Source organism: Hippocampus comes, unplaced genomic scaffold (genome assembly GCF_001891065.2).
Source record: "Hippocampus comes isolate QL1 unplaced genomic scaffold, H_comes_QL1_v1.1 scaffold475, whole genome shotgun sequence".
NCBI classification, from domain to species: Eukaryota; Metazoa; Chordata; class Actinopteri; order Syngnathiformes; family Syngnathidae; genus Hippocampus; species Hippocampus comes.
Genome location: NW_017804881.1, coordinates 45,727 through 58,901, shown reverse-complemented (window position 1 = coordinate 58,901; position 13,175 = coordinate 45,727). Strand labels below are relative to the sequence as shown.

The 13,175-nt window shown below is 49.3% G+C and overlaps 2 protein-coding genes and 1 long non-coding RNA gene across 4 annotated transcripts in view; all 3 read right to left on the bottom strand.

Moving 5' to 3' along the window:
• Nucleotides 1-1,726, bottom strand: part of hsd17b10 (hydroxysteroid (17-beta) dehydrogenase 10) — a 4,354-nt gene extending 2,628 nt beyond the window's left edge. Inside the window, exons 1-4 of one of the 2 annotated variants that reach the window (XM_019882041.1) lie at nucleotides 1,635-1,726; nucleotides 798-962; nucleotides 457-621; nucleotides 19-147 (exon numbers count right to left, since the gene is read on the bottom strand). In XM_019882041.1, the coding sequence (XP_019737600.1) occupies nucleotides 19-147; nucleotides 457-621; nucleotides 798-962; nucleotides 1,635-1,658 (483 nt within the window). In that variant the 5' untranslated portion in view covers nucleotides 1,659-1,726. Of the gene's footprint in view, nucleotides 1-18; nucleotides 148-456; nucleotides 622-797; nucleotides 963-1,421; nucleotides 1,479-1,634 lie in introns of those variants that run through there. The other variant, XM_019882035.1, reaches the window with a different exon arrangement.
• Nucleotides 1,727-3,672: 1,946 nt separating this feature from the next.
• Nucleotides 3,673-5,853, bottom strand: LOC109523143 (uncharacterized). Its single transcript, XR_002169711.1, has 3 exons — nucleotides 5,635-5,853; nucleotides 4,626-4,743; nucleotides 3,673-4,543 (listed from the first exon to the last, which is right to left on the bottom strand). It is a non-coding gene; the product is annotated as an uncharacterized LOC109523143 (long non-coding RNA).
• Nucleotides 5,854-11,439: 5,586 nt separating this feature from the next.
• Nucleotides 11,440-13,175, bottom strand: part of fam120c (family with sequence similarity 120 member C) — a 21,045-nt gene continuing 19,309 nt past the window's right edge. Inside the window, exons 17-18 of the mRNA XM_019882075.1 lie at nucleotides 12,307-12,370; nucleotides 11,440-12,189 (exon numbers count right to left, since the gene is read on the bottom strand). Of these exons, the coding sequence (XP_019737634.1) occupies nucleotides 11,938-12,189; nucleotides 12,307-12,370 (316 nt within the window). The 3' untranslated portion in view covers nucleotides 11,440-11,937. The remainder of the gene's footprint in view (nucleotides 12,190-12,306; nucleotides 12,371-13,175) is intronic.

The window sequence follows — 13,175 nt, the reverse complement described above, 5'->3', positions numbered from 1 at the left end:
CCCCCCGCCGCGGCTCACCTGCCCGTCAAAGGCGGCCACGCTGGCGGTGTTGACGATGCAGCCCCGCTGGCCGTCTGCGTCCGGCTCGTTTTTGGCCATGGCTCCCACCGCCAGACGAATCACATTGAAGGTTCCTGCGATGTTCACCTGCACCGCACAGTCAAAGGCCGTCACGATCGACTTTTTTTTTTTTTTACACCCCTCCCTTTTCAGCAATAGCCCAGATAGCGCCGCTCCTGAAAAAAGCCGTTCTACTCGTGTTTGCAGGAGCGAGCGTGTGTACAGATCAACACATTCAATGCCAAGGACATTTGGGGGGGAAGAATCCAGGCATTCCACCCCATCACACATCTCTTTCTTTCTATTTTGAAATGCTTTTGTTTCTTTGATTTTTCACACGGCAGGGTGAAGGCGGGGATGAAAATGACTGTCACCAATCGGGCACAAAGCTCTTACATTGATGACGCGCTGGAAGTCGTCCAAGCTGTGGGGGAGCTCCTTCTTGAAGTTGTACGTTTTGACGGCGACCGCGATGCCCGCGCAGTTGACGGCCAGGTCCAATTTACCAAACTTGTCTCGCGCCAAGTTCACGGCGGACCGCACGTCCGCCTCCGACGTCACCTGCGGGACAAGAGCGGGGACGCATCACGCGCGGAACCTCCTTTGCGCTCTCAAAGCAAAGGACGCTCGCGACTCGAGACCCTTGCCGTGGAAATGGAGGGCCGCAAATGGGGAGGCGGCGAGATTAGTTAGGGCCGGCCGGGGAAAGTGTCGCGGCGAGTCATCGGTGTACTTGCATCCGCCGGAGCGAAGGCGCATCGGTCTCCCAGAGCGGCCGCCAGCGTCGGCCCTTCGGATGACGGCAGGTCCACGATGACGGCGGACGCTCCGCTCCGCACCAGGCGCTCCACCGTGGCCCGGCCCAGGCCCGACGCCCCGCCCGTCACCAGGCCCACCATGCCCTGAGACCGCGGGGAAAAGAAGCCATTTGGCGTTCGTATTACGATGGTCCACGGGTGCAAAACCTTCAAATACTCAACCCGAACGCGTTGCCGCCCGCACCGGCTTAAATGTTTCAAAAAGGGATCCTATCGGAAGCAAATGATTGAGGTGACTGGCAAAGTCCTTTTTGTGTCTTATGGATCCAGGTTACGAGCTACGCTGCGCTCCATCAGTCTCGCGACCCTGTGGTTTTTTTTCACATTCCAAAAGAAGACACGCATACCCACGCGGGGAGACGCGAACCGGAAGGAATTGCTTCATTTTGCATCAAATTCCCAACACTGAACCCTGACCAAGTTACAAAGCTCGTGTCTTTTGGAATTTCACGCGAACACACCGACTGCAACGAGAGAAGAGCGACGTTGCGCCAGCTCCGCAGCCAAGAAGCCGTCGAGGTACGGCGGCATACTTGCGGGCACCTTTAGGAGTTTGGGTTGAATGAAGAGCGCTTGTGACAACATCGGGCTAGCGACAACGTGTTAGCCCGCCGAACCCGCCGCCGCGCAGCACGCGAGACGAGACGAGCGACGGAACCCCATCTGGTGTTTGACACACGGGCAACTTTGATACGTGCGTGCGCGACGGAGCATGACAAAGGTTTCTTTGCTTTTTCACCCCTCTCCTTTACTCACCTTCACACACCGGATGTTCGCCATGTTGGATTGCAGGCGGCCGTGACGTCACGAGCGAGCAAGGAACGCGTCTGGGACACGTGCGTCGCGAAACGTCAACTCTGACGACTTTTTTTAACTTGCCGTAATTAAAATCTGAAAATGACACGCCGCAAACGTTTTATTTCAAAGTCATAAGTTTACAGTGGGCGAACAAAATTAATCAACAAATAATGTGTATTTAAGTCCAAAAGCGAATTTGGCATTTTCAAGAAAGAAAAATGAAGAATATCATGAACCAACGTCTTGGCTTATTTTCCACATTTGAACGTCTTGACTACATTCTGAGGAGGAGGAGGCCGCACTCTTGCGCCATTTGGCTAAATAGGAGCATGGTTATATAATCAGTCCCGAAATTTTTGTCTGAAACAGGGTTTGAGTTTCCCCACCCGGAGCGGCACCATTGCGAGAAGTGAAGCCACCGGCGACCATCTTACGCCGCCACTGGCCAAGTGCGCCCAACTTGACGACGTTGATTTCTCCGCGGCGTATTTCCTATCTTCATGGCAAAAAAATGTCCACGGCGTGTCACGTCCGGTTGCACCAACGAGAGGATCACCACAGGCACATTTCATCTCTAAGAAAGTCACTAGAATTTTTCTCTTCCAAGGTATCGTGTCTAAAAGCATCACCAATAAAATGAAAGCAAAGCCCATCAAGAAAACGCAACGCCCACCTGACCTGTGCAAGTCCTGATTCACAACGTCGCTCTTAAAGAGGCTCTCGTGACTCCCATCGCGTTTTGCCAGCGAAAACACGCACTGATAAGCCTTTTCAGTAGAAACTGCCTGCACCAGTGGCAACTCAAATTGGCCGCCCTCCGGCTTGAGCCGCAAGGGCTTCATTGTTTGTCCGATCAGATACAAGTCAGTGGCGCACACACGGTTGCTGATTCATTTTGAATAGCGAATTTGTCCACATAAGACCTGAGCGGTTTGTTTTGCATGCTGTCCCCTTCGCCTCCTGAACGAACAGCAAATTAAGAGCCTGATTTTTTTCCCGCACCGTTCGTTGCAGTCCTCGGGACGAGAAAAATGTACAGTACAGCACAGTCAGTGACGTGCGGTGAGTTGCATGACTGGCGAGGCGCTACTCTTCTGGAGTCGGGTACAAAAAAAAAAAAAAACAAATGAACCTACAGGAGAGGATTCGCCTAAATTGATATTCTGACCTTCATTGAACGGATGGATGAAACGTGCTTCATATCAGGTCAACCTTTTTGTGGCTGCGGCTTTTTCTTGAGTTTTGCCGTCTGGCATGTCGACGGGCTTCCTCAAGGCATTGCGCCAGGTGAGGAGAGGAGAGCAACGCCGCAAGCTGGCGGCGGCGGGCTTCTTTCTTGGCTACAGCGTGCACTTCGGCTCCATTTTCTAGCCCTAAGAGTGACTAAATATGTCCAAAACGTTCAATGAATTGATGAGACTGTTGAACGTCAACATGCGCAGTAAATGTGTGATCAACGTACATGAAAAGGATCAATCCAAATCAAGCACAGACCACCGAACTCAAATGTCACATAATCATGTTATTATTCATGATGATTTTGTTTTTTTTACCCTTCACATGCAGGGCAAGGGACAGCAGGGTGCGGCACCGCCTCACTGGCCTACCGTGACGGCACGTCCCCGAGTAGAGTACAGTTCTTCGGGCGCCGCCTTCAGGGCAGGCGAGCGAGACACAAGTTTGAAGTGACCTGGGATGAAAACAAGTGTGAGACTGCTGAAATTGCGAACGGTCAGGCGAAGGCAGAAGAACGGAAATGCCATTCACACGGTACAAAGACTTTTCAACCCAAGCCTTTATTTAGCACAAAAGAAAAAGACATTGAGACTGACGTCTCTTTCTTCATGGCCATCTGGAAACCGACCCGCCGACGATCCGGGTTTACTTGTCATTCCGAGTCAAATGATTCCAACTAAAGCTCTCTGGAATACAAGGCTCCAGTCTATCCGAACATCTTTCAGACAACGTTTGGCTTCAACTCTATACTTTTTTTTTTTTTTGGAAGGGGGGGGGGGGGGTACTTTGTTCTCCCTCCCAATGCCTTTCTAAGAGAATTCTTTGATACAGTTGACTCCCAAGATGATTTGTGGTCAAAGTGTTGTCTCGCGCCAGTCTAAAAAAAGAAATAACAATCAAGCACTCAGTCAGTTCATAAAAGAGGGGATCTATTTGGTGTGTAAAGATGCCCCCTCTCCCAACCATTTGTGCCATGATGTCAACATGGGTTTTAGATAGTATGGAATTTTGATATTTCCGAGTACTTCTTCAAGGGGAACTAAAGCCCTGCACTTTTTTTAAAGCAAGGTTTTCTATAAGTGGCAGCACTGATTCATATCGCGCCCGCGGAGTAAGAATTAAACCGCAGAATTGTCACCGCAAGCGAGTAGACCCCATGTTCTAAACATATATTGAAGAATAAATACTTGGTGCGCAGAAACAAACGGCAAGCTAATACGGAAAACGTGCGGATTTGAAATACCAAGTTTGGACATCTTGGTTTTGGTTTGCCTTTGAGGGCAGGAGTTCAATCGGGACTTGATTCTTATTTTCTGACACAACTATCTGTGCTTCTACTTGAGAGTGTGAATAATTTTGCCACCTCTGCAACAGCATTCCTATTCTGAACGTTTATGTTGCACCCTGAAAGCGAAGCAAAGTGAGAAAAGGAACATGCGTGTTTCACATGCGAGCTGTCCCAGATGAAGTTCACCTCAGTACAGCGCAGCCACAAACACTGATTAACGTCCTCAAAGTTGACACGGGCATGTAAGGGCCCTCCCGCCATGGCCAACTCGGCCTCTGTCACCGTGGCGACCAAAGGCGACGCGCCGGATTCGCGGGTGGCCTCTCGTCAAATCAACGGGACGCTTTGGTTGCCGTGAGGAAGACAGTAGGCTGTATAGTCATCTCCCAGATCTGGTGTGATCCTAAAACTATACAAACTACTACCTCATCCCACAGACAGCCCCACCGCCGTTGTCCGGGAAACCAAATGACCGACGTGCCCTTGCAGCCTTTGTGAGGGACGCCGTCAGTCTCAAGCGGGGAAACGGGGATCTTGCCAAGCCTGTGGAGTAGGGAGAAGGGGGGAAAAAAAGTCACGAATGGTTTGCATCAAAATATTGGCATTCAAATTAAGTCATATCATTTTGACAATAAAGTTGTATTCAATTCAATAACTTGCTCATTTCTGAATCAATTCTCATGAGTTTACTCTTTTAGCAATGCCAAAACATATGCGACGGGGAAAAAGACAACTTTGCCGGAGTTGTGACTGAGGGATTTGAGCAGACGAGACCACACCGTGCATAATTTGGCCACAAATGGCTGCAGTGTCTCATGTTTCTTAAACGCCATTTGGTTTTCTTTAACTCCTTATTTTAAATCGATGCAGGGATCTTTTTTTTATTATCAAAAATGTCGTTGGAGGAAAACAAAAGTGATTTTTGCAAACCTTGCAGACTCTTAACAGCTGTCAACTGTATTTCAAAGATCATTTTCATTAAACAGAACACTAACGGTTCGACCCCGTCATGGTTCTTTTGTCGACTCCCAATAACCTCGTCTTGGTCCCCGATGGTGTGCACAACCCAACACGGCGGTCTTTGTTGTTTTAATTATTCTTCGGTACATTGTCGACCCCCTCCCTTGCATCTCTATTTTTCTCAATTTCCTTTTCGTAGTATCCGTGAAGGGAGACTGGCAACGTCAGAGGCACATCTCTCAGTGCCGTCGTGATGTTTTGATGCCAAAGAAACATGTTGCCTCTTGATTCGTCGTCGGGTGAAGGAAGGCGAAATGCGAACCCGATCGCCATTTGAGCCTTGGAGCAAGTTAACGAGCTCGAAAGCAGCCCGCCAAGCTGTCGATGAGCTTTTAACGGCAAAACGGCGTCACGCGTCCGCGAACGTGCGATTGTCGAGCGGCTAGCTGACAGCTAACGGCAGTCGGTGCTTACCCCAAGTCCGCCGCGCAATGAGCGAGCCAAGCCGCGGCTATCCCTTCAGGGGAAAAAAAAGGTCTTCGCTTGCTCCGGGAAGCCTACTCAAGGTGACAAAAAAAAAAAAAAGTAGATCATCTTGTTCACTTTCCATTTCAATTCAGACTGTCATCGTCGCTCGCCATCCTGGTTTTTAGGCTTCTGCTTCTACATTCTTTTGGCGCTTGGCAAACAACCTTTGCTGCTTTAGCGCCACCGTCTGAAATGAGTACGTGGGATGACTATAGTCCAGTACTGTATTTTCTTGCTTGATGATATTTAACCTCGTCTCTAATCTCTGAGGTCCACGCTCATTACAGTATGCCAGTTTTTAAGTCTTTGTACATTCGGCGTTATTTTTTGCAAAAACATCCATACATTTCATCCAGAATCTTCGTTTCAGAGAAAAAAACCATACCCCAGTGATTCTGCAAGCAGGCCTGGAAATCTCACGAGATTTGAAGCTCACGGCGACGAGACTTCAAAGATCACTTCGAATCGTAGATTCGTCCTCAAGTACCGCTTTCATGTGAAAAAAAATGGTTTTAAATCTACGGTCAAATAAAACTCGTATTTGAATGGATATACCGTCAAAATGCAACACTTTCTGCCAACAGCCTCACACATTACAGTTATAGCAATTAACCTAATACAAATGCAGTACTTCATTCCTGGACTTGAGAGCCGTACTTGTTTTTTTTCAAACGACCTGTAACTTTTACTCCCTTCAGTTGAAACCGGACGCCGACAAGGATTTTCCCGAAACGAGTCTCCAAAACAAAAGGAGAAAAAAAAGAAGCCTGGCTGAATTTCTGATCAGCAGTCAAAAAGAATGGGCAGACTTGAGGGGGTTGGAAACTCGTGAAAACGGTCAAGCAGCTGATGTCCTGTGTATTTTTTGTGTGAATTTGTTTTCCTCAATCTGCAAATGACCAATATGGGCATTGTATATACCTGTATATATATTTGACAGGGAAAACAATTGCACTTGAGTACAATTCTGTATAATAGAAAAAAAAAACTTAAAAGGGGTTGAATTAGTTGCAGAAGCCCCCCAAAAGTTATTTGTATTCTGCTTAAGTAGAGTCTCAATACCTTTTCCACATCTGCACATTTAAAATAGAACAATAGTTTTCATTGAGCATTTAAAAATCAAGTGCAGGACACAATTGAGTAAAAACTTGATCAAACCCCATGTCCCCCATGCCCCAAAAATAAGACCTTTTTTTACTAAAAGAATAAATTTTATTTCAGCACTGTAAGTCATTTCCCAACCAGTACAAACATGACTGCCGTGGTTGTCTCTTTCTGAACCATTCCTCCTCCTCTCCATCTGTGAGATCAGACCACCAACACCCGGACGAAAAAAAAAAATGTCACTGACTCTTTCTGTCCTCCTCTCATCTTTCCACAAACAGTCTGGTGCTTCCATAATGCTAACATTGATGACAAATGATACCAACCGTAGTTATAACAGCAATGATGATGATGATGATAATATCTCTCGAACAATAATATCATGGATATATATTGGAACCCTTTTTTTGCTGCACAGGTAGGTTCGGCGGGTGGTCCTGGGTATTGATGTGTATGCTGAAGGCATGCTAGAGCAATGTGGCGGCAAACGCCCACATTGATCACGAGGAGCACCTTTGCAGGGGAGGGGTGGGGGTAGGATCGGGGCACCGGGCTGATTTCTTAATATGGAGTTCGGAGGGATGCTGAGGGCGGAGTGGCAGTGTAGAGACAGACAGATCCGGACCTTGTTCAAACTGGACAAAATGCTGTGAGAATCTTGCAAACAGATCAGGACAGCGCAAGAGACGAGCGCACACCGTTCCACACGTGAATACGTAATTCATGTTTTACGCCGACACTGCACAGCGCTTTTCTTCCCCGGCCGGGACTTGAGCGGGTCCAACATTGTCGGTTGGGCTCTTACGAGCGCCTCCTGCCAGCTGGGGCAAACGGATGAGCGCCCCGCGTGGCTTGGGCACGCACTCAGTCCAGTTGTCCTCGCCAAACAACAGGCGAGATTTTGATCGCGCCCGATCTATTCCCCGAATGGTGAAACAATATCATTTCCCTTTTAATCTGATAACGCCCAATCTGTTCCCCAATTGGTAAAACAACTCCTTTTTTTCAACCTACAAAATTTAAAAATTGACAAGTATAAAATGGCCTCTGCAATCTTAGGCAGGGGTTTCCACTCTAAAATGCTCGCCACAGCTGGTGACGAGTGGAAACAATTGACATGAAATGCCTTCAATTTGACAAAAAAAAAAAACATCCCAGGGGAGAGAAAGGAGGACGCAAACAAGCCGACTAATTGTCGAGCGGCGTTTCTTGACGTGCGCGCGCAGCGGTTGGCACGGCCTAAATTCAGTCCGTGTGGAATGAGCAAATTGACATCGAGGCGCTCGCTGTTCACACTTCCCTGCCTGTTTGTGTCTCCATGACAACCGAGGTCTACAGCCACCCTGACCTCACAGTCTTGTCTGTAAACTCGGGGCAAGCTGTCAACGTTTGCAGGAAGTGGGGATAGACTACGTGGCCTCGGGGAGGCGGGGTGGGGGGGGGCGACACTAGGTGTACTTTGGCTCTCAAGTGAGATGTTCCGCTGCTTTGTGCAAGGGTGCAGAGTTCAGCTTGGATCGACCACAAAATTATCATCAGGGATATTATGAAAATCAACAGTGCAGACGATGGTTCTCAATCGGTAACGGGCAATAGTTACTTACGTACAATAATGGTGAAAGTGTCTAAAGATGCCATATAAAGGTGAGGAAAATCGCAATTATTACAGTTCAAATCTCTAGGTTGGCTAAGCGAATTTCAGTACTAACTGAAGCAATGGTAGAAGGATTAGAAGATGCAATAACATTAAAATAGTAAGAAAAACACATTTGCACAACAGAATTTAACAGGTTTTTTTTTCAGATTTTTTTTTCTGAACTCTTGGCTAGATACATACAGAAACTGATTATTAACGTTAATATAACCTTTACTGTTAGTTGGGTTGATTAAGGGGCAGGGCAGCCTAGAGAGAAAAGCGGCCGATACAAATCATCCTAGGGCTACAGGACAAGCGAGGTGGTGTGGGGAGGGGAAAAAAACGGAGAAATTCAGAAACACTTTATATCATTAGGTGTGTGTGTGTGTGTGTGTGTGTGTGTGAACTAGGAAACTGCCACAGGTGACAACATGATCCCCGCAAAGCAATCAGTGACTAGCTATGAGGCAAACCAGCTCCATAAAAACCTCGGATGGAGATGTAGAGAGTATTTTCAAACTGAATGTGAGCACATTTGTGTCTCGAAAGAATTTGAAATTTGGAAGTACAATATTATCAAGCCGAACGATGCTTACTCCAAAAGACGATGGCACACACACACCCACACACACACACACACACACACACACACACACACACATATATATATATATATATATATATATATATATATAAAAAACTCCCATGACATGGAATTGGAGAACCCAAGCCTTAAGTAGTCTTGTTGCTTTGTGGGGACCAAAACGTGTGTGTGTGTGTTTGTGTGTGCTGAGGAAGATAACGAGCAGAGCACAGCAAAAGAAAACTGTCGGTAGAGGAGGCGCCGTGTCAAGGCAGGGGAAGGAAGGGTGGTTGAATTAGCAAGCATAAGAAAAATAATAATAATCATAAATCACTAATTAAATCCCTATTGAACGAAAACATACAGGGACAAAAGAGGGATACTACATGATGTGTTGTGTTGCTGTTTGAACCATACTAGCTACTGTGTAACTCGGGTTGTTTAACATCTACGTGTGTGTGTGTGTGCGTGCGTGCATGCGTGTGCCTACCCGGAACTTGGAACGTGTATTTTTCATGTGTGTAGGCGTGTGTAGGGATTGCGAGTCAGTCGAATGTGTTACCAAATGATCTCCAATGAACTGACGAGCACTCCACTGGCAACTGAAACTGCACAAATATATCACGTCAGCACGAACGCAGAGAGAATGCTGCTGGTAACAAACGCAACTGAATATCTGTTTGTCCAATGCGTGTGTGTGTGTGTGTGTGTGTGTGTGCGCACGAGTGGCGAGCAAATCGGTAGAGGGCATCGTATAGCAGATCACGCTCTGACCCGTGACGGGAACGCTGTCCTCGAACACGTACTATAGCAATACATGTCCTCATGTCAAAATAGTTGAAAGCGGTTAAGTATGCTGCGGCTCCCGAGAAGTCTGGCCGTCGGGCGCTCTTGGCCAGTGGAGCGATATTCTCTAGTCTAGCCGTGATGTCTTCTTGGCTGTTTAAATCCAATGACGCCCTCACTATGAAAAGGAACGGCGCCGGTCCGAGCGTCGGATCGTTTCCTTTCGTTTGGCGTCCAAGAGGCGAGGGCGAGCGCGGCCCCGGCGGCGAGCGCTCGGGGTCGGCCGCTCGCGGCTAATGTAATGGTTGCGTTGCTAACGAGGGGGATGTCTGACGCGACTACATTGACGCTTAACACACACCCATCTTTTTGTTTCCCATCAAAACGGCATTTTGTCAATTTTGTGGCACGCGAAAGAGCTCACTCAAGTCATCAACGTCGTATGAAAATAAGGTGCTTTCTTTTGTTGACTCTCCTTTGTGAGTCCGCTCAGCTTTCAAAGCCGCAGTTGCGTCAAGGTAACGTGTATTTCCGTTCTCGTGTGAAACCTGCCGTGGGGGACATCCGCTTCTATCCCGACCTAAGTGCTCTAACCAAACAGCGGCCGAGCGTCGGCTCCAAAGGCGAGCGGGATACTCGGCCGCTTCACTCCGACGAAGCCTCGGCCTTGCTCCTCTCGGGCGGGGAAAAGTGCATGCTATCGGTCTAAAGTGACACGCGCCGGAGCTGTCGGCGGTTCTCGACGGCCGCCCGAGGATCGTTCGGGCTACGCCGGCGCACCCCTTTTTCCATCACTGGTGTTCAAATACACTTTGGACTTGACTTTTTTGAAAAGTGACAACGATTCCCGGATAAGAAGAATCGGGCGTCCTTCAAAAGTTCTTGAGCGAACGTTTGGGGCCACTTTGCGGGGTCTGCTTGGAGCTTTCGATATCTGCCTGGCGGCAGTCTTTTTTTTTTGGGGGGCCTGGAACTCTCGAAAGGTGCTTCAAGGTGTTTGACTTGTCCATCACCTGGCAGAGGACCGGCCAGTGTGGTTTTACATCTTGAAAACAAAGTGGAACCACTCTGTGAACATTCTGACGTCTCGCAAATAGATCTCTACCTTTAAATGTAGTTCTCTGTTCATCATTAACATTTACTGAGATGCGCGCGCCCCGCAAACGGTCAATTCATCGCTCACAGGGGCTTCTGTTGTTGCTGTTGTTGTTTGGGTTTGTTTTTTTCTTCAGAAAAAAAAAAAAGTTTTACATTTAAATACAACATCAAGTGCTTGTGTTGGGATAGTACAATCAAAGCTTTCGGGAGGAAGGGGCGGGAGGGCGAGGGGAATTTCATATAATGCACTTTTGGGGGGAGGGGCGGGGCAAAACCTCGCATACTTTTAAGGATTAAGGTGCGTAAATTGGTGGGATTTCTTTGCGCAGCTAAGTGCTACATAGGTCAAAGTAGAAGAGCATCCTAATATCACGGTGGTGCCACCGGGAAAGGAGCTCGGGACTATTTTCGCGGTGCGGCTTTCTTGCGTGCCGGACGCGGCGGTCACTTGATTGCGTTGGGACCCGCCGATGGCCCAACGTCTCCCGGAAGTCAAACCTCACACGAGACCGCAATCGCAAAACGCATTGACACGCGAGCTAGCCCGCGGAGCGAGCGGGCCCGCGGGCCGTAACCGAGGAAACCGCATCCAATCGGCCGCCGTCAACGGCTAAAGCAACCTGCGCGCGCAGAGTATCCAACACAACAGAAAGTATGGAGCTCAGCCGTACTGGAGAAGGGGCCCGCTTACGTGGCGGCGGCGATGGGGGCGGAACTTCTTTGAGTTTGTGTGCGGGAGGGCGGGGGGGGGGCATCTTTGGAGGGGCGGGGTGCTTACAGACTCATGGAGAAGATCTCTCTCTCTCTCTCTTTCTCTCAAAAAAAACCCAACAATATAAAAGGACATGAGAGAACTAAAAATGGGATTCAACCGCTGCAACAGCCAACTGTTTGGACGTATCGCACGGAGCAGCAGACGCGCTTGGCGCTCGCAGCTCGCGGCCGCTTCCCTGCTCCGTGCGATGACGTGACAGTTAGTGGGCGGGGCTACAAAGACAGGGAAAGGCAGTCAAACACAAACGCTCTCCGCGGACGCCGTCCGTCACTCCTCCTTCTGTAACGCTCCGTCTGACGGGCAGTCGTCAAGGCAACGGGGGCCCTCCGCTTGCACCCCTTCCGATTGGTTGTCTCTGCTGGCTAAGGCACACTGGATTGGCTGGGCCAGGGGGGCCAGCTCCAGGGGATGGCCCGCGGCCGGTGAGCTGCCGTTCAGCTGCCGAGCGGCGACCTCTGGCGCTGAGCCCGCCTCCTCCGAGGGCTTGGGGGGACTGTTGGGCGGAGGGGGCGACGATGTCTGGGGGAAGAGGAGAAGAGGTTCGGGCGCGATGCACTTTGCCAGAGCTTCCTTTCGCTCTCTGGCCAGCCACAAAACGGGCTTTTGAGAGCGTTGCGAGTTCAAAGGTGGCCGTACCTGTGTTCTGTTGGCAGTTCCTTTTTTGCCTCCCCTTAGCTTCGCCGGGACCTCTTTACCCCTCCTGCGGTGAGCAAAACAGGCAAGACTTCAATCGGCGCGCCCGGGCGTCGACCCCATTTGAGTTCACGGGCCTCATTCGCCCCCAATTTGATCCCAACTGGTCCGGGTCCGTAGATTTGTGGCCCCACGCGCTACTAATCACGACAATTCCAAATCTTGCAAGTACATTCTGGAAAAAAAACCCACATTTGTTCACCTCTCGCCGCAAATAAAACCGGCGGTGTGAAACGTCTTAACAATGGGTGCCATTTCAACAACTTTGGGAATCCACGTTTCCATCTCTTTACCTTTTGTCAAACAATTTGTTCAACCCTTTGAAATTGAACAATTTCCACTTCCATCTTGAAAACTGGACAACTCAACTGACTCATGACTCATTTTACAGTTTGTTAGTTTTTTTTTAACGATGGCGCCTCCCAACTCATCACTCACCCTTTCCCGGCTCCGACCGAAACCACCTGCATGTTGAAGCCGCCTCTGCCGCGGATGGGTTTGTTCCCGGCCCACTGGCCGACAACCATGCCGGCAATCTCCAACTTTCCTCCCTGAGGGGGGATTGACTGGATGCCTGGGGAGGGGGGAGGAGAAATCCATAAAGGGATGACGACTGAGTCCTATGACGTTTGCGTAGCTAGTCCCAGTGCGCCGAAAAATTCTGTTCTGAGCGTACCTGGGAAGGCTCTGGGTCTGTGCTGGGCAGGGTGGTGCGGATGATGCGGGTGATGAGGAGGCATGCCGCCCATGGGGCGGGGCGGGTAGAGGGGGGGCATGGGGTAGAAGGGGGGCACCATGGCGGGCGGCAAGAA